At 43.7% G+C, this 20,634-nt stretch overlaps 1 protein-coding gene across 5 annotated transcripts in view; it reads left to right on the top strand.

Annotated features, from left to right (window-relative positions):
- Nucleotides 1–20,634, top strand: part of AMPD2 (adenosine monophosphate deaminase 2) — a 51,031-nt gene that overhangs the window by 13,360 nt on the left and 17,037 nt on the right. For 4 of the 5 annotated variants that reach the window (XM_077334197.1, XM_077334199.1, XM_077334196.1 and 1 more), the window contains exons 2-7: nucleotides 6,304–6,434; nucleotides 8,852–8,982; nucleotides 10,213–10,281; nucleotides 11,433–11,544; nucleotides 17,995–18,181; nucleotides 18,991–19,132. In XM_077334197.1, coding sequence (XP_077190312.1) covers nucleotides 6,304–6,434; nucleotides 8,852–8,982; nucleotides 10,213–10,281; nucleotides 11,433–11,544; nucleotides 17,995–18,181; nucleotides 18,991–19,132 — 772 coding nt within the window. Of the gene's footprint in view, nucleotides 1–6,303; nucleotides 6,435–8,851; nucleotides 8,983–10,212; nucleotides 10,282–11,432; nucleotides 11,545–17,994; nucleotides 18,182–18,990; nucleotides 19,133–20,634 lie in introns of those variants that run through there. The other variant, XM_077334195.1, reaches the window with a different exon arrangement.

Raw genomic sequence — 20,634 nt, 5'->3', positions numbered from 1 at the left:
ATGCATATGAATTAGTTGCATTTCTCTGTGTGTGCATGCATGTGTGTGGATGGGTAGCATGGGATACCAGAGACCGGTTGTTCTTAGACAGATGTATGTGTGATTGACCCAGCATCCATAGCTACATTCTTGTAGAAAAGCCTATGTATGGCAGGTGGCTGATTGAGTGAAGGTCTGGGTTCCCTATGCAATAAGGGCATTAGACTTTTAAAATGCAGTGGAGCAGATTGGGGAAGCACTGTAGAAAGGGTCTGTCTTCACTACTAATAGTCCCTGATGCCTGGTCTACAAGTGCAACAGAATCAGTGGGGAGCATTTGCTGGGCAATTTCATACTGTAAGAGCAAATAAACAGCACGTTGGGTAGAAAGGTTCTTGCCTAGACCTTGTTTCCACTTGCAGGGAATTGTAACATAAGGGCATCTTTGAACAACATAATCCATCTGCAATAAGTAATACAGTCTATTTTGCTACCTTAGTATTCAGCTGTATGTGTTTACCAGACCAAATGTGAGAAAAGTAGGCTGCATGGAGACTCTTACCAAAAATTTATTCCAGCACTGCAGATGTGTTGTGTTGTCAGGAAGTCTGGAATGTTCCCCAGTAGCCTTTGGTAGGTGTCAGGAAAATGTTAAACCAGGCTGAAAGTTGTGTCACCACACCCAAAGCTGGTGGTGGGGATGGTAGATGAGACCCAACATGGCGTGGCAGGAGACCTGGAGATCTCTGCTGCCCTCCATAGTGATGGGTGGTACTTGGCTGCTCCCTTAGAGTTAAGACTTTGATGGGGTTGCCAAACCCTATTCTTACAAGTGGTCTGGCTTTTCCCCCAGGCCTGCTGGGTTTCCCTAATGAATTGACTGTTTGCACTGCGCACGGGGAACCCATTAGAGAGACATGTGATGGTCATTAGCAAGGCACAGAAGAGGCAGCAGGAGCCTGAGCAAACATGTCTTCCCTCCGTCAACCCAGCCTCTGGGACATGGAAGACAAAAGCGCTACAAATAAGTTTTGACAGCGGATGACTTATGCTGCCTGCACAATGGCACAGGTTGATGCTTCTGCTGCATGACCATGGTGCCCTCCAGAGGGCCAGATGCAAGGCAGCCATCATAGCTTTTTTGTCATGAAGGAGCCCTTGTGCTGACTGTCGAATCTTACTGTCATGCCAGGGAACTCAGGATGTATGAGTAACTTCAGAGAGGCTAAACTGGTTGCACTTATGTCACCCCACACATTGCAAGATAATTGTAACACTTGCCTAACCTACTCACTGAGGAAAAGAATGACATGTGACATAGAGGGAGCAGGCTGCTAATAGAGCAGGTCTGACTTCCATGTGCATGACAACTTCCTGGCTGGAGGGAGTAAAAACTGCATGAAACGCCACTTCACCAGTTACTGCACTGCAGCTGCTTCTGGGGTGCTGGGAGCAGCTATTTGGCTGCACAGCACTGAGTTGCATAGTAGCGAAGGAACATAAAGGCCTGCAAAATTCTGCATGGTGTAGAGAAAACAGATAGGGAGGAAGAAATTTTTCTCCCTTAATTCTTGAACTTTTGGGCCCTTACCAGTTGGCAGGAAATTCAAGCAAGTGAAAAAGTGTGCTAATGAATGGTTGGCTTATGGAACTTAGTCTCATGAGATATGGGGATGACCTCTGATTTAGATGGGCTTCAAAAGGGAATGGGCAGATTTGTGGAGGATAAGGTTTGTCATTGGCTGTAAGCCATGACAGCTGAATGGAACCTCCGGATTAAGAGGCAGAATCATCGGGTACTGGGGAGCAGTCAGCAATTGAGGCTCTGCAGGTTCTCTGTGATGTCTTACTGGCCACCATCCTGAGCTAGGTGACCCATTTGTCTGATACAGAATGGCTATTCTTGTATATGTGATATACTCTGGTATATGTGATGCGGGGAGTCTGTTTGTAATTCTTAGGCACATATTAACTAAGACGCATGTCTCTCATCCACATATCACATTGTCTTTCCCACTCAGTGGGGATGTATGGCGGAACAAGAACAACCCATCTTCCTTGTAATATGTAGAGCATCCTTCAATCATAGTCCACAAAAGTCATTTGTGGGCAAGCTTACAATGATCTGGAACTAAATCAGTTACTCTTTTCTGTGGAGCTAGTGCTATATATCTTTCAGGTTACTTCCAGTTGTTGGTTGGAGAAAAATAATCTACATGGCCAGGCTGGCTGGGAGGGGCGGTTTCAGTGCCATACTAGCTTCTCAGAGCTTCCTTGACCGTCAGATTTAGCAATGCTCTGGCTTCAGTTGTCCCCTTTCTTTCTGGGAAGCCGCCTGTATTAGCAGTTGCAGGCAGGCAAACCTTAAAAGGGACCGTTCTTCCTTTGCTGGATATGGCTGATGAGGAAAGTGTCACCTGGAATTTCTGCCCATTATGGCACTACCCCAGGCACCAGAGCCCTGCCAGAAGAGCCCTCTGGCAGCCCTCGTGCTGGCTTTCTCTTGGAAGGCAGTGAATGGGAAACAGCACAATGAGGCGGTGGCTGCTTTTGGAGGAAAAGGGCTGAGGCAGTTCTTGAGGGATGTTTGCCTTGTGTGTGTCCACAGCAAGATATATATATAGAAAAAAGTAGTTAGTATCTTCTCCAGTGCATGCTGAGCACCAAGCAACCAGGGCTCAAATCAGTTGGGTTTTATACAGATAAGGAGGAAATAGAAAGAACAGTATCATAGAAAAGAAAGAAAAGAATAAAAATACAAAGAACAGACATATCAGTCTTCCATATCATAAGACATCACTTATTAATTCACATTTATCTTTTATATCTAAATAATTTTATTATATATTTTAATGGAAGTATCATTCCTACTCTCTAAAACCACAGGTCATCAAATCATTTTTATCTCTATCACAGGTCATTTCTATCTATCTAGAATTTCTATCTATGTTGCAAGAAGTTGGGTTTTATAATAGCTCCAGTTACTCTGTTCTTTCCCTCGGGGGAGTCCATATTGTTTATCTTGCTTTATTTTTAGGAGTTTTGAGGTCAGGCTTGTAAATTCCAGTGCTTTGAGTTACAGCAGAAGGGAACATGGGCAATTGCCTCTGTGGTTTTAACAACTTGTCTGGCCCAATCCTGTGTGGCAGAAGGTAGCTGGACCAGCCCTTGGATTCCTGTGTGGTTATGGCAGATCTTCCTAACAGAGGGCTCTGGAGGTGATGTTTATTGATTTCTTCTGCACTTCTCCCAGTGCCTTGCATGGCGTCTAGGAGCGGCTGTGTTATTGCAGCAGCAGGAAGGAAAGGTCTGCTCTTCAAGCAGTTGCCCTCATTAAAAAAAGAAATCATGAAGGATTGAGAGCTGAAAGCCAGTCACCCCTATCAAATGGACATTGAGCAGTTTCTCCTGCAATCGTGTCCCCGAGGCTCACTCTAGGGTCTGGCTGATCCATCTACGGTGTTTGCCTTCAGCCTCCGTGGGTATGAATATGAACTGGAGAGAAAGTGTCTGTGCCAGTTTTCTTTCATGGAACAAAGGATACCTTATTCCTTTTACAGCCTCTCTGGAAACTGGGCTAAGGTGTGTGTTTCTGAGCTGAAGCTGGTTGCTGTCTACAGATCAGAAGGCAGGACAGGACTTCTTGCCCCCCTGATTTAGGCTGTGGCATGGAAGAGTGACCCTCCTTCAGTGTGTTTGTCTTTTTGAGATTCTTGATAGTGAACCAGAATAATTTAGGACAGCATCCTGACTAGATGACTGTTTCCCTGGGATTGAGCATAAATCTTTCCGCCAGTCTACCTGACAAGACAGAGGATGAAACCTGGGCCTTCTGTGTGCAAAGCCTGTGCTCTACCACAATGGCCAGTCTCTCTCCCCCCCCCCCCCCAATTAGGATACTCTCTGCAAGACTTGGCGTGTTTTATCTCTCTGTACTGAAGTCTTCCCATCTGTAAACAGATGCTGCTACAAAACATTAATATACTGTGATAGGCACGCTTGAAGCAACTGCAACCCCCCTCTCCGGGATGGGGTTACATATGACATAAAAATGCAGGTTTGTAGCTTGCAGCTTATTGGATTGTGGCCTATGGTTGAAGGTCAAAATCCTCTGAGACATGTTGCGTGTTTTACCAGCTGCAGCTGATACCCCAGCTACTTCTTGGTATGAACGAGTGAGCCATGCTCTGATCGCATCCAGGTTAGATTATAGGGCTGACTTGAAAACTGTCCAGAAACTGCAGTTGGATCAAGATGCGGGAGCCAGGTTACCATTAGGGACAGGATACGTGGATCATATCACCCATGTGCTGAAAGATCTGCACTGGCTGCTCGTCTATTTCCAGACACAATACCAATCTAGTTTAGAATTTTAAGGGCCTAAATTGTTGTGGCCAGGTTACTGAAAGGACTCCCGCCTCTTGCATTGTCTAACCCAGGGGTAGTCAACCTGTGGTCCTCCAGATGTTCATGGACTACAGTTCCCATGAGCCCCTGCCAGCATTTACTGGCAGGGGCTCATGGGAATTGTAGTCCATGAACATCTGGAGGACCACAGGTTGACTACCCCTGGTCTTACCCACTAGCTAAGAGCTTCCTTATAAGCCCTGCCCTTGATGGCCCTGCCTTCAGAGCTGTTGTGTATGGTAACCAGGGGTGGTGGTGGCATTTCCCCCACTCTTTTAGGCACCAGGACTGTCTCTAGAGAGGTGACAAAGAAATTGATGATGATGATGATTCGTTGGCCTAGTGTGTCCCTCTCACCTTTTATTTTTCATTAAACTATCCCTGAGAGGTCTGGCAGATAATGTTTGTAGTTTGCAGTCTGGGAGGGTGAGGTTGAGGATGAGAAAATTTGCTGGGGGCTCCTTCCTTTAGCCCCTCATCCATTAACTGAATGTAACGATGGCTTCTCACAGGGCTGTTGTGAGGAGGAGTTGGAACATGTACATTATATAAATTAAAGAACTGAATGGTGTGTTTATTGAAAGGATCAGTGTTTTGATGTGGAAGAATCTTGAAGTTCTTGTACTAGCAAAATGGTGGCTTACAAAGCAGGCAAAGAATAAAAGCTTTGTGACTCACTGGTTTTATCTCTGATCTTTAACCCATTGTAATAGCAAAAGGAAAAAGATCTTCAAGTAGTTTTGAAGCATTTTCAAGGGAACAGAAATGGGTACCTACAGCAAAGACTGGCAGCTGGGTGTTTTGACAGGGGGGTGCAGCTGACTTGTGAGTTGGACCTTGGGGACTGAGCAAATAGATCAAGCAGGATAAGTTAGTAGCATTTGAATGAAGGAGCAGCTTTCTCTTATTGTAATCTTTGATTGTAATGGGCAAATTTGCCCAATTCATGAACACATGGTCCAGGCAATGAAATAAAATCCAGAGAGTTGTCCATTTGTTGTCAAAAACTGCCGATTATTAGGCACTTTGTATAAAATGCTATCATTGTTGTAGCAGTCTGAGATGCTTTGCCACACATGCATGTGCGCGCACACACACACACACACACAAACACACACAGAGAACATCTTTGTTATGTTTGCTTTCCAGGATTCCGAGCCTGGGGGGTGGGGAGTGCATCTCGGGCATTTTCATGTGCAGCACTGATTTCTCCAACACCTTAAGTTCAAATGTTTGGGATTCCTGTGAATCTGTTTGAATGAAAAGAACACATGAGTATAGTAGACTTCACAAACTGGCTTAACTATTGTAGCATGAGCTTTATTTATTTGTTATGATGATACTTACAGTCCCTTTCCTTTATTCAAGGCAGCTTCCATGAAGCAAAACTGCTTTAATGGTCACAAAATGAGGTTCTATCAGTCATTGCTGTTGCCATCCATTGTCTGTTTCCATCAAGTATTTAAGAGTCTTGAATGAAATTATAGGTTTGTGCTAATTGGCAAAGAGGTTTGCAGATGGCCTTAGTATACAATACTGTGCTTTGAGCAGATCTCATTTTTGGGGAATGTCTTTGTTGTTGTTATGTGCGAAGTCGTGTCCGACCCATCGCGACCCCATGGACAATGATCCTCCAGGCCTTCCTGTCCTCTACCATTCCCCGGAGTCCATTTAAGTTTGCACCTACTGCTTCAGTGACTCCATCCAGCCACCTCATTCTCTGTCGTCCCCTTCTTCTTTTGCCCTCGATCGCTCCCAGCATTAGGCTCTTCTGTCTACCTAGGCTTATTCTCTACCTAGGCTTATCCTAGGGGAATGTCTACCTAGGCTTATTCTCTTAGCCACACTATTTTTTGTGCTAAACTTTCATTTGGTGGCTTTCTCTTGCCTTATAGCTGCTGTGTTATGTTTACACAGAGATCCACGGAGGGCCACGGTCCCGCCAGCTGCAGCCTGCACGTTCCCTCCCAGGGCCTTCCCATTGCCTGAAGCATTTTCCTGTTGACCTGCGTACCTCCATGGACGGCAAGTACAAGGAGATTGCTGAGGTAGCCTTTCATCTTCTCTGCTGTTGTTTTCTTTGCATAATAACCTCCAAATCATGCCTTTGAGGATCCAGACTTCTCCCCCCCCCCCAGTTTTCTTTAATGGTTCACAATAACAATCTTGCCAAGTTAAAACCTCTTCTTAGAGGAGCTTGGCAAAATACATGTGATCCTTTAGCATTATCCAGAAGAAAATCTTATCATCATCACCATCAGAGATGATGCTTGGAGTAATTTCTCACTTAGGTATGCATGTAATGTGGGGTTCTGTAAAAGATGGGGTTACCAGCATGTTACTTCCACCCCAATTTGGAGAGTAAAGTCTTGCATTGGGTCTGCTACCACAGTAAGTCCATCACAGTAAGTCCACAGTAAGCCATCTATCTCTGCAATGGTTGTAAAGCCAGGTAAAGGTAAGAACTGCAACTTCGTTCACTTCATAGTGGCCATTTCCTCAATAAGGTCCAGGACCACAAGCTGCCACAAACTTATCTTAAACCAAATCTGGCCTCAGAAGCCTAGGTGAGTGTAGGGTTCTCATCAGGACTGTTTGAAGTGCGGATTCACCAGCTGTGTGAACTTCGCTGCCATTGTTAGTGACCTGAGAAGACAAGAACAGCCCCTCCATGTTGAGAGAGCCAGGCCATATCAGACACTCATGAACAGTTTTTCAGGAGAAATAATTACAGGGAGGGATTTGGCCTGACTTTATTTTCATCAGCTTTGGAGAGTTTTTATGTATCTGCCATTTTGTAAGACCTAAAAGGGTCAATGTTTTGTAGCCAGCAATTTATTGGTCCTTACCAACTGGTCATGATCTGCACCACCATTAATTCCAGTGCTGCAGCTATTTTGACAGCTGTAAAAGAAATGATTCCAGTGTAATTGCTTGTGTGAAGATTTTGCTTTCACCCTTTAGTTACTTTTCATCAGTGAGTGCAACTCACCACAGGCACATTTTGAAGAATTGGGCCTCAAGTGAATTAATTAAAAATTCATCTCCTTTGACTGGCGGGTTAAGTAATTGAATTGATTGTTTTATTCATTGGGGGAAATCCTTTCAGAGCAAGCCTGACTCAGCATTTCATAGCTCTTATCTATTTTGTGGCACACTGCTTGCTATTTGTGCCTCAGTGCTGATTAATTGCAGAAATGATGCACGCATAGCAAATAAACTCTCCTGCATGCCATCTCTTAGTATTTTTCAGGCTTTGGCTAGCACTAAGATTTGGTGTGGGGCTGCAAGCTACTCTACACTGTGTTCCCTTGAATAACTTTGCAGCTGGGATAAAATGGTCTTTCTTACACCCATTCTTAACAATGCCTGGAGCAGGCGTTTCACTCATTGTATGAACTTGGCTTTGTAACATTTCTTACATAATACTGGATCAACCATTTCCCCCATTCCTGGATTGTGAAATGGTTGTCAGCTTTTTAGAAAAGATGTTTATATTGTGGTTTAAATGAATTTACATGCCAATAAATGTTGTCTTTCACCTCTCATCCTTCTGAATTAACTAACACTTTTAAACCAGTTAAGAAGCTTTTACAGGGATACTTGGAATTAATGATGGTATGGAAGCTAGCCTATAGACATCTCAAGTTTTCTCTATTCAAATAAGTCATAGCAAAACCTCATAAAACTGTATTTTTCAGAACTTGATCTTACACACACACACTTCTGTTCAGTTTATTCAGGGGACATGTCCAAAAAGCCATTGGCTATTGGACTCTCAAAATGTAGCCATTGAGTCAAACTTTTATTTGCCTTTAAAGTTTTAAAATCAGAAAGGAATTGATCTTAAGCAGAAAGGAGGCATGTTCAGGCTGTAGAAAGAAGAATAAGGGTTATTAGGAAAAATCTGGAATCTGCTAAAGTACCATGTTGGGCATAAGATTAAACCCCCCAGCACCTTTCTGATAAATCCTTGTGAATCCTGGGAGGTCTGACTTCCATAGGATGGAGCTGAGGCCTGTTTAATAGTTTAGGAACTGTAGTTTCTTGATGTCGACACATTAATCTGCCAGAAACACATTCAAATGAGTAGTGGTGGAGAAGGCCCTGAGCCTATAAATCATTAATGTACTGTCTGATTACCTGGGCAGTGAGAAACCAGAAACAGTGACATTCCTTCAATAGCAGGAAACCACTGTTGTTGTGACCTTTCTCACTAGTTCATTGAGTGCCCTCATTGATGCTTAAGACAAGGCTGATCCTGCATTGAGCAGGGGGTTGGACTAGATGGCTTGTATGGCCCCTCCCAACTCATGTTTATGGTTCTAGGTTCCAAGTGCCAACAGGTTACATCAGGAGTACCTCGATCAGGGACCTTGTATTTCTAATAGTGCTGTTTATCAGGGGTTTGCTATGTGGGAGGTTTACCTCACTGCCCCTCCCCCCCATGCTGTTGTGCCCACAGGAGCTGTTTTGCCGCTCGTTGGCTGATAGTGAGATGCGCAGTGCCCCCTATGAGTTCCCCGAAGACAGCCCCATTGAACAGCTGGAGGAGAGACGTCAGCGACTGGAACGACAAATCAGTCAGGATGTGAAGTAAGCTGCTGTCCTTCTGTAGCTTTCTTGCGATCTTTCTGGGTCCGTTGGCACTCCTGTGAATAGGAGGGAGCATTTCTAGGGAGTCTGAGGATAAAGATGATTGGATGAATAGGATCCTGGGAAAAATGGCAATAAAGCCTCTTTAGCTACTACCCAGAGCTGTAACTCAAGAAAAGGATTGAAGAAAAAGGTATTGGAGCTCTAAGGTTTTCCTTACACGACTGTATTTTGCAGTAATAGTAGCAACCAGCATAAGATCCAGCTGGAAAAGTAAGCTAGGAGCTGCACATTTACTACTGGGATGTCTGTGTGCTACAAGCATGGCTGTGTATATGTATGTGTGCGTGGCTGGCAGTTTTACACTGTGCTTGTCCTACACACTGTCTTAGGTTTCTTGGGCTTCTCACAGGTGGGTTTGCTTTGGAGTGAGTGGAGGACTACTCTACCAGCAGGCAAAGAAGATGTTTTATCCTGCTCCATCCAGCCCTGGTTGACCACAAGAGTTGGAAACTGCCTGGGGAAAAGAATATCCCATACCATTAATAGAAGCTTAATGAGATGTTATTTATTTATTAATATTCCATTATTTGCATCTATGTCATGAAAAATGTCAGCTGCTCATTTCTGTTCATTACTCCTATGTTAAAGGAATGGGCTATTTCTCTCCAGGCTTGTTGGCAACATACTTTCCACATTCCTTTCAAGATGAAAATTGGAGTGATTTGGCTTTCGGGAATGTTCTGCAAGTTATCCTTGCTTTCCCTGTGCATGCTGATTTCTTTCTTCATTTCTTGATTCACGGTCATCTTAGTTTGCCATGGCATCCAGATGAGGAAGGCTGTAGGTAATGCTAAATGTCATGTTCCTCCAAACTAGAATAAGGAATCAATGCAAAATTGGTGAACAGAATTTGCTGCATTTGGATGCTATGGCAGACTGTGGTTATGACAGGTTCAGAGGGAATCAGTATGTGCATGATAGCAGTGCTCCTGGTGACCAAGCCATTGTTGATCTGTGATGCAAAAGCCAGTTCACTTCCATCCATTTTCTTTGGATCCCATTGCTGGTGAATTTTGCTGTATAGTGTCTGCCGTTTCTGGTGTTGGTTTCTGCATTAATGCTAGTGTTTTCTTTTCTCCTCCTTTTCTTCCATTACTTATCTGTCTCTCTCCATTTCTCTGTTTGTCCTTATCTCGGCGTTGGCCTCCACTACCCTTTTGTCCTCAGACTAGAACCCGACATTTTACTCAGAGCCAAACAGGACTTCCTGAAAATTGACAGTGCTGCTGACTTACAGTGAGTGCCTAGTGTTAACTCTCTATGCCCTTGACTCAGGGGTGGGCATGGGAGCGCCATGCAGGCTGAATCTTTGGCAGACATGAAGTGAGTGATGCTCTTGTGAAGTTCTGTCCACCTCCATATGGCACATCCCCACTTGCAATTGTGTAAGTTCCGGGCTGGTGTTTAAACAATTAGTTCAGAAGAATCCTAATCTACAGAAAGTAATAGTATCAGAAGTGCTCCAAACCTGCCAAGAAACAGGCTCAGAATTGGGCATCAGGATGGAAGGGGAAATAAATGTCCAGGGTGAGTGCACTCTTAGGAGGAAAGGTTAAACCATTAGAATGGAGAAGTCTTCTGTAAGAGAAAGGTTAAAGTAAACCACTGGCTTTGGGGAGGGGGTGTTGCATCAGTTTTGCAAATCTTTCTGATGTCAGAGTTGAAATTAGAAACTTCATTGCCTACATTCTGAGAACATAATCAGTCTTCCAGATATTTGATTGTTGGGCTCTCCCCTGGGCTTACAGTGGCCCAACTCTGGTGACTGGTAAATTCCCCGCTTTGTACTGCTGGTCACCTATCCTTGGTCTTTTGCTGTGAGCTCCATTTCCCTCCTGTCTTCCCGCCCCACTTTTCATGGTAGACCAAGTGGATGGAGCCAGCCTCTTGGATGTGTGTTTATATTTCTTATATCTCCCCCACTTCCAGATTGTGCATGGCTGACTAGCCTTTGAGATCCTAACATGCCAACTGCTCAGCCAGGCAGGATCCATATCAGGGATCACTTAAAGCCCAGCTCCTTCTGCTTCTGTCCATTTTTTCCAGTGTGGAAATGGGGTACAATTTCCCCTTCCTAAGAGTGCTCCTGACTCCCATCTGGAAAAACTCTCTGCTAGGTACCCTCCTTGTGATGGTACTCATGGACCAGCAAGTACCAGTGACCCTTTGATATCTCCCCCTCCTTTTCTGTAGCACAGGGTTGCTGCCATCAGGGGGCCTGGAAGTCCCTGTGTTGCACGTGTTTTTGTGTGCAGTGCGTCCTGCTTTGATGTCTTCATGTGCCTGTTTGAAAAGAAGGCTCCAGTAGCAGGGCACGATACAGGCAAAGTCTAGTCCAGTAACTTAATGTTGTTTCTTTACCTCTTCCCTTTTTTCTTCTGTCACAGGTTGTTTAAGGAACAGGGTGAGGATTTGGTGGACCACCTTCCTAAAGAACGAGATGTGCTTCTAGAGAGGGAGTTTCAGAGGGTCACCATCTCTGGCGAAGAGACATGTGGGGTAAGGTTGCCTGAGGTGGGCAGAATGTAAACTAGGATTTACTCCTGCTATTCCATACTTTCCCCTCAGACGTCAGAGCATGCTGATTTCTGATGGTAAGATTGTGTTTGATGGTGTCTAGGCAGGAAATGATGACACTATTATCTATTTCCCCCACAGTCTTTTCATTGGATTGCAAGGTTTGCTGGCTAAAGGCTCAATTTTTTTTGCTTCTCCTGCCACTACAAAATAGAACAAGTCACAGTCCCCTTAGTATTTCAGTATCTTTGGCCCTTTCATTTTTGGGTTTTTTGAGATTAAAAAACTGGTAGCAGGTTCCACTGCTGTGTTTGTTCCTCCTAGGATGGCTTGCCTGAGGAATAGAATCAATAGCAAGGCTGATGACATCTCTTAACACAACTAAGCATGTCGTTGCTTTGCTGATATCTGTATTTATTGTAGTTTGGAATTATCATTTCCTCTCATGAGAGTCACGTTGGAAACAAACACATTGAGCCTCTTTTCTGTACAAGGCATGTTTCTGTGAAACAGGTGTTTGATTTATGGTTCTGGCTTTTGACTGCATTCCAGAAAGTTGAAGTCTCATTTAAAATCACTTCACACGTGCCCAGATGTGAGTTTCTCCCATATGATTACTTAGCATTTGGTCATTTGAAGCTGAATGCATGAACTGTTTCTGTTGAAAATTATTGGGTTGTGTTTAATACATTTAACTCAAAGAATGGCAGTATCCAGTACATTCAGCTTCACCTATTTCTTCCTTCTGTGTAGACCCCCATTTCCCCCCAAAAAACACTATCATGAGGTTCAAGGGACCTCAGGACCATAACTGGGTATGATTTGTGGGTCTGCAGCAACAGAAGAAAATAGATCAAAGTGCAAACAAATTCTCCTTCTCCATGATCATGGACACTGCTTTCCAAGCATTTTGGATCATAGGAATGGGGAGTGTATGCGGACACACTTCCTCCATGGTTAGGCACAGTGCTGACAAGACAGTGATTATGTGGAGGCAAGAGGTAAGTCTGGTGTGCTCATGACTGCTTCCTCCCCTCCCCCCTCTCTCTGTTGAGCAAAGGTTTGGAGGGGTTGTCCTCTCAGGGTAACAGAGTTCCGACTACTGCTCTCTCAAAGGCAATACTGCAAACTCTTACTGGCCGTGGCTTTTCAGGGTCTCAGAAAAAGGTCCTTCAGATCACCTTCTACTTGATCTTTTAAACTGAAGATGGCAGAGATTGAACCTTTGACCCTCTGCATGCAAAGTATATGCTCTTGACACTGAGCCATGGCCCCACCCCATTTGGGTTATATAAGGGAATCACACTATTGAAAATGGAATGTACAGTGACAGCTCCTCCTGAATACTTTGCCATTTTAATCACTGTTCCACGTGTTATGGCTAACCGCAGTGCACTTCCCATTTGGGTGATAATTATGACTCACTAAAGAACCTGATGGTGACATAACAGAGAGGAAGCTAAAACTTGACATGTCATTGTTGACTTTACAAACTATGAAGGTAACAACAGTTACCTTAAAACTTCAGAGAAAATAAGTACACCTCAAAAATATGGAAATCTTCAGGATGTTACCAGTTTACCTTTCTTTGGTAAGGTCTGTATGAAGAGAGAGCAATAAGGAGGGTATACACAGCTCTCTATTCTATGTATAGAGCCCAGGCATTCCAGGTGCTAGTAATGCCCTGTAGTGAATGGAGCTTGTTCAGAATCAACAACAAATATAAGAAATCTCCTAGATAAATAATTTTGCTGCACCACATGATGTCTTAAAGGCAAAAGAAACAACTCTTATACACATCTGTATCTATTCACTAAAATTCTATTTCCTTCTGATTAGCTCAATAGTTGTCTGAAGTATTTTCATTGTTAAAATATATATCATTGTACGTGGAACAACGTAGCTGGTAATCCTTCATATGGCCTTCACCACATATATAGTGCCTCAGAATGGAGTTTTCATGTTATGCTAATCTAGAACATCAGAAGATAGCAACTAAAACTCACAGACTGTTGATGCTCTCCTGACTGAACATTTGGAAAGGGTCAATAAACAACTTTCACATAATAACATGGGACTGTCTTCGTTAAGTTCTCTGAAAAGGAGACCAAGGAGATTAAGGGAGTCTCTTCTCCTGAACATTTTCTGGACCTTTTGTCTTGTTCAGGGGTTCAATCCATTTAAACATGGCAGGTGAGCAGGTCAGTCCACCTTTCTGTTTCACTGCTCACCCCCTTTCCAAGTGGGGAAAAGAATAAGTAATTTTGCTCCCTTCTGCTTTGGAGTGGGGGGGAAGTGAAACGGATGAAATGGCTTGCAGCCATATCAATGGATGTTCCTACAATAAGAACATCATCAGAATATGGTACCACACCTGGAATTCCTTCAAGGATGTCCTCCATGCGGTTGTGAAAAAATACCAGGAGCCACAGAAACCCTAAACTAAAGACGCTTTACTTTTAAAGCACCATGAGTGATGATAGTTTGAGCATCAACCATAGTATCATCCACCAATAAGCTTGTGCCAAATCCAAATTTGCAACCCCCACCCCCCCATTAGGGAAGCCAGGAGATGACTTACCACTGGAACTGGGTATGGATACTGCTACAAGGCTTCGTTTTTGATGCACGTAGTCACCACAAATCAGAATGCCCCCATTAGCCTTCATTGGGGTGACAGTGGGTGTCTCCCAAGTGGTGTGTCACTGGCTCTATACGTTGTTTCAGCAGATGATCAGCTTCAGCATCAGTCTTTACCTGCATTGCAGCTGGGACATGGTGAGGTTTCATCCGAATAGACACCACAATAGGATCCAGGGCCAATGAAACAGGTGGGCCCTTATACTGGCCAAGCCCCTCAGCAAATAATGTTTAACTCAGTAATAATATGATTAATGGGTGAGCCATTAACTTGATGGATGCCTGTAGTTGTAATCCCTGGAGGCTCAAGCCAGTCCAACCCAAGGAGACCGGTATGGTGACCATAAACAACCAATAGCTGTAAAGTTTCACTAAATGTATGGTACTGCACTTCAGTGTCATAGATGCCTTGTACTTGCAGTTTATTTCCCTGATAATCAAATTGGGTATGGAAAGGAAATATCTCTGGGCCCTTATGTGGAAAAATATGAGGATAAGTCTCTGATGAAATAGTAGAGCATCCTGACCCAGAGTCCACTTCCATGACATATGGAGCATTCAGGATAGGGACAGTTGCTGTTAATGGTTTTGTACACATGGTTGAATATGATCAACAATATGCTTCGCTTAATCATATGACACTTGTACAGAGTGTGTAGTGAGATGACTCTGGGCTTTCTTTTCTGCTTCTTTCCCAGAAGTGGCTTGTTTTTCTTTAGCTCTACTTGCTCAGTATGTCCCTGTGGCTTACAAGAACAACATTGTGCTTCTCTAAATTGGCAAACTTGTCTTTCATGATGTCCTCCACAACTGTTGCATCTCACAGATGGTGCTGGAATGAATCACCATGACATTAGTTTTGATTGGCAGGCTGTTGTGCTGCGCCCTGTGAATATCTAAATAAGAATTTTTGGTCAGTGGACTTGAGAGCAAGGTGGACTCCTTGGCAGCTGCACTTCCTTTTTGCTTACTGCTGCTGCTTCAGAGACCGATGCTTCCTCTTGTGCATTTTGAAATGTAAGCTGCTGCTTTGCAAACAAATGCCTTTGTAAGGCTTCTTCATGCAGACTGCAACATTGCAGTGCTGTGCCAGCTGTTTAAGTTCAGCAATACAGATAGAAACACCCTCTGTTGGACTCTGGTTGTGCTTGTAAAATCAATGTGTGGTGCGATCTCAGAAGGCTGTGGTAAAAAATGTTCTCCCCAGTCATAATGCCTCTGGAAGACATATCAGAAACGTTAGCTAATGCTAGAAGAGCTTGTGCTCAATTGAAGGTATCTGCTCCACTGACACTAAGTAGCGCAGCATGTTTCCATTCTGGCTCTGTGATACAGTTAACTGCTAAATAAAAATCCAGTCTAGCTGCACAATTTGCCCACTTGCTGGGACATGCAGGATTAAATTCTTCTGGGCTGCCATACCATTTGTGTTGCCAACTGACCTGATGGTGTTCTGAAAACAATTTCCACAGAGGTAATAACTTTAGCCCAACTCTGTATTTTCTTTAGTCCATAAGGGGGGGAAAGCCTTTCTGCATGCCTCAGGCTCATGCCACCTTTCACCAGTGTTAGGTTCTCTGAAAAGGAGACTGCCAAGGCAGCAAGACAAAAAGCCAAAGCTGAAAATGAGGCATGGAATGAAATCATCCTATTTAAGGGGTGAGTGTCAACACTATCACATATGGCAAGCCAGAAAGGCGAAACAGTACATTGTCTTCCTCCAATATCATATCTTATTGAAGCATCCTGAGCTAAGACTCAGTTTAAAGATAGATCCTTACACACATGGAGCTACCAAAGTTTTCAATGGTAAGACCCATGTACTTGAATTCAGTCTTCACCAACCCAGAACTCCTTCTATAGAATTTTTTCGGGATCTGCTCTCAAAGCAAAAATTTAGAAAATCAGCTATCCCATGTAAGCTATATGTCCTTGAATTTCAAGCAGCAACAACCCAGTTTGGCATCTAAATGTTATGAAGGCATTTTTAGGGACCTCCAGAAATAATCTCAGGATTATATGTCTGATTCAGCAGTTCTGTCAGAGTTTCATAGGGCTGGGGTCTTCAATCCCAGCTGTTGAGCTACGTATAGAACTTAAAGCAGAATTCAAAGCTGCTTACAATGTAAATAAAACAACTGTTATAAAACAAAACCCTAAAAGACTACAATTTAAAATCTTGGTTAGGATTGAATATAATAATCCTAAATAAAGCTGTCTTCAACTGCCTCCTCAAGATTGTAACATGGTGGCCAGGTGCACCTCCCTGGGGAGATTGTTCTATGATCATGGGGCTACCACCACAAGGAACCCATTCTTGTGTGACCACCAGAACAGTGTGTCCCTCTCATCTGTCTGCTTCACTAACCTCTTTATGTATTACTAGGGGCCAATCCCATTGCATTCAGGAATACAACAGGCGCTAGACTGGGGGTGTGGAAGAACTCTCTGGATGGCCTCTCCCTACTCCTGGGAACTGGAAAGGCTGCAGGCTGGAGGCCCCCAGGAAGGGAACTCCTCAGCAGCAGCAGGGATCTGTAGGCTCTGAGCCTCAGGAAAAAACAAAACAAAAAAGAAAATATTCTGAATTAATCCAATGTCATCTTGTTGCTTTTTATTTTGGAGGATTTCAAGGAAGGTTTCTAAGTAGTAAAATAAATGTTATCTTTACATCAAGCAGACTGTTTGGTGAAATGGTCAGTATATATTTTTTCTCCACTGTGTCATGTCACAGCCAGAACACTAAACCCTTCAGATAAATGTCCGTCATCAAAGATGGAAGAACTAAAAAAGAAAAGGAAAAATAACTAATTATATGTTGCACAGAAAAAAGTAGAAAAGAGCTTCAATTAGTATTTTTGCTCTAATTATTGAAGCTGAGATTTCCTTGCAAAGCAGCCAAGTGTAGTTCAGCCAGAGGTATTCCTTAAATTGGCCACATAGATCTCTGTTGTTAACGATCAAACTTTATCAGAACCCTTGCTCAACAGAGACGATACATTTACAAAAGGATTCTCTTTACCCCTCTGCTTGGATACTGACTTCAAATGCTGCTGGTAGTTTGCCAGTCTTTGCAATTATGATTGCAGTTTTGGGAGTCCAAAATATTGCAAAGATTGCTGATTTCAGTTTAATAAAAAGAATAAGTATAACAGGAATAGGGATCCATTGGAATTAGCTGACCTTATCAGCAAAAAGTCATCTCCATTGTCCTTGATATTTTCAGAACCCCTGTGGTAACCTAATAAATCAAGCCCCCCCCCCCCGAGGGTTTACCTGTCAGTTGGATCTCCCTTGTATGGGAGAGGTAAGGATAGAGAAATAAATTCCTTCCTTGGCATTGTTCACCCCACAGCAAGATGGAACTGGAGCCCTTAGAAATTCTTCTATCAGGTTGCCATATTCCCCAGAAGTCCATCTTGAGATCAACAACCAAAGCAGCTTCTGTTCCAAATCCTGGCCTGAAGCCAAACTGAAATGGGTCCAGAAAATCATTCTCTCCCAAGAACCCCTAGAGTTGAGAGGCAACAAGCCTCTTTAACACCTTGCCCAAGAATGAAAGACTGGAGACTGGCCAGAAGTTCTCCAACATCAAAGAGCTTCATCATTTCTTCAGACACTGGTTTGAGTTTACTTGAACTCTGAATATTATATTTATTCTGTTAAAAATGTTATTATTTGTGCATTAATACATTTTTGACTTTTTATCCAGAGTGGTTCACTTCTGTTCCATGCCTACAGTGTTATTGTGAGAGGAGCTGTTTTCTTGTATTTTTTTTCTCTGATCTTCAGGTACCTTTCACAGATTTGCTGGATGCGGCTAAGAGTGTAGTGAAGGCGTTATTTATTCGGGAGAAGTACATGGGGCTTTCTCTACAAAGCTTCTGCAAGACCACTGCCCGCTTCCTACAGAACCTTTCAGAAAAGCCTTTGGCCCCAAGGATGTATGAGGAGATCCCTGAGACTCCAGTGGCTCCAGGTGGGGATTGAATGTGGACCTTTATGTGAGAGAGCAACTTGAGGCAATAACTGGCAAAATCTCCCCGTAGCTGAGACAGTAAAGAGGTAGAGGAATAAGAAAGCTGAAATTAGTTCCTAGTTCTACTGAGGCAACCAATGCACTAAGGAAGTGCTAGGAAGCTCAGCGGGAAACCTAAATGGAGGGGAAGGTGGTATCACAGCAAGGGACAGCTATGTGAGCAAGCCATGCATTGTCTCAGTCTGGGGGTGGGAGAAGCAGAATAGTTACAGAGCTTAAGGGTCTGTGCAAACTCTGATAATCTGATTGGGCTCATCTCCAAGAGGCGGTGAAGTGAATTCATGGACAGATAGTGACAAGCACAGACAGCTTTAAAAGTGGATTTGACAGATTCATGTATGATAGGAGGATAGGTCTATCAGTGGCTATTTGGAGCAACATTCCAGTTGCCTCAGCGAAAAATGTCAATTAAAAAAAACTGCCCAGAGCTTTGGTGACTAAAGGAAACCGCCATGTCCAGAGGCAGTGAACCTCTGTGTACCAGTGCCAGTTGGCAACATCAGGGGAAGACCTCTGTGCTGTGTTGTTGGATCTCCAGAAGATCTGGATGGCCACTCACTGTGTGAGACAGGATGATGAACTAAATGGACCACTGGTCTCATCCAACATGGCTTCTCTTATGTTCTTACCAATTAATTAGCAAAGAAACTGGGAGACAGAATGCGGCAATGACATCAGAGGGAGGTGGTTCAAGAAAATGTGGTGGTTGAACCAAGGTGTGACTTCTTGTATGCTTCATCCTGTTTTAGATGCTCCAGTGCATCCACCATTTGCAGATCAACATCCGTATGAGAAGTGTGATCCTGAATCTATGCCTGGAGACCTTGGCTTTGGCCTGAAGATGGTTAATGGAGTAGTTCATGTGTACACCAAGCAGGACATCACTGACAAGTAAGGGAAACTGGCAGGGTTCAGGGGAGTCTTGGTGCTCTAGCAGTATTTCTAGGAAGACACAATCATTGGAGGCAATTGGAGGAGGACAGACGTTATCCAGGAAAGTGTGAGCGCCTACAACCATACTGGGCGAATTCCTGACTTTTTCACTTGTATCTTCTATATCTTGGAAATGCTAGATCTAGCTTTCTTAACCAAGGTTTTGTGAAACCCTGGGATTTCTTGGCAGCCCTGGAAGAGCTTTGCCAATTGGGTGGAAGTTAATTAATTTTTGTGTATATTTTTAAAATATGTTAAAAATGTATTGCGTGATATGACCGTATATTGTCATGTTGACCTGCCCTCCCCTCCCCTCCCCCCATGGCCAATCATGGGCCTGGAGGGAGTAGAAAGGAAAGGGGCTCCCAGTGGGCCTTCTCAGCTATGCTTCCGAACCGTATTCTGCACAGTCGTGCCACTTCTAGTGTTTCTCAAAGCCTGAAGAATGTTTCAGGGGTTTCTCAACAGTAAAATGGTTGAGAAAGGTTGTGTTAGATGGTGAGGGTAGCCTGTGCTTGATGGAAGTGCAGACTCGTCTATCATTCAGATTTAGTATCTGCTTTCTGAAGGTTTGCTGTGTAGTTTTATATGGAACTCTTTGCATAGCTAGGCACTTGATCAAAGCACTGACCATTCTTATTTCATGAAAGACACTGTGTTTGTGGTGACCAGCTTTAAAGTTGTTATAAAGGTAAAATGGAGTAGAAAAGAAGAGCTGCTTTTTATGCCCCATTCTTCACTGCCTGAAGGAATCCCAAAGTGGCTTACCAACACCTTTCTGCTCCCCACAACAGTCAGACGTCCTGTGAGGTAGGTGGAGCTGAGAGAGTTCTGGAAGAACTGTTCTTTCAGAATAACTCTGAGAGAACTGTGACTAGCCCAGTGTCACCCAGCTGGCTGAATATGGAAGAGTGAGGAATCAAACACAGTTTTCCAGGTTAGAGTCCACTGCTTTTAGCAACTACACCAAGCTAGAGGAGCCTTTAGATCTCTATTGGGAAAAAAAGATGGGGTATAAATGAAGGAAATAAATAATTTATGGTGACAGTGACTGGCCTGTTCTCATCCCAAAAGCTTCATGGCAGATTGGGGTGTTGAGTCTGAGTCTCCCAGATCCCAGTTTAACTCTCCATACACTATGCTGACCCTGTTACCTCCCTATTCTTTGAAGCTCTATAGCCAGACTTTTGAAAATGGAGCAACCTGAAGAAGAAGCAGAAGAGTTGGTTCTTATATGCCGCGGCTTACAGTCGCCTTCCCTTTCCCCACAACAGACACCCTGTGAAGTGGATGAGGCTGAGAGAGCCCTGACATTACTGCTCGGTCAGAACAGCTCTATCAGTGCTGTGGTGAGCCCAGCATCACCCAGCTGGCTGCATGTGGGGAAGCGCAGAATCAAACCTGGCTCACCAAATTAGAAGTCTGTGCTCCTAACCACTACACCAAGCATTCAGTGGGGA

This window comes from Paroedura picta, chromosome 4 (genome assembly GCF_049243985.1).
Source record: "Paroedura picta isolate Pp20150507F chromosome 4, Ppicta_v3.0, whole genome shotgun sequence".
Lineage (NCBI taxonomy): Eukaryota > Metazoa > Chordata > Lepidosauria > Squamata > Gekkonidae > Paroedura > Paroedura picta.
The sequence above is the reverse complement of the archived record's forward strand: the minus strand, read 5'-3'. Positions and strand labels throughout refer to the sequence as shown.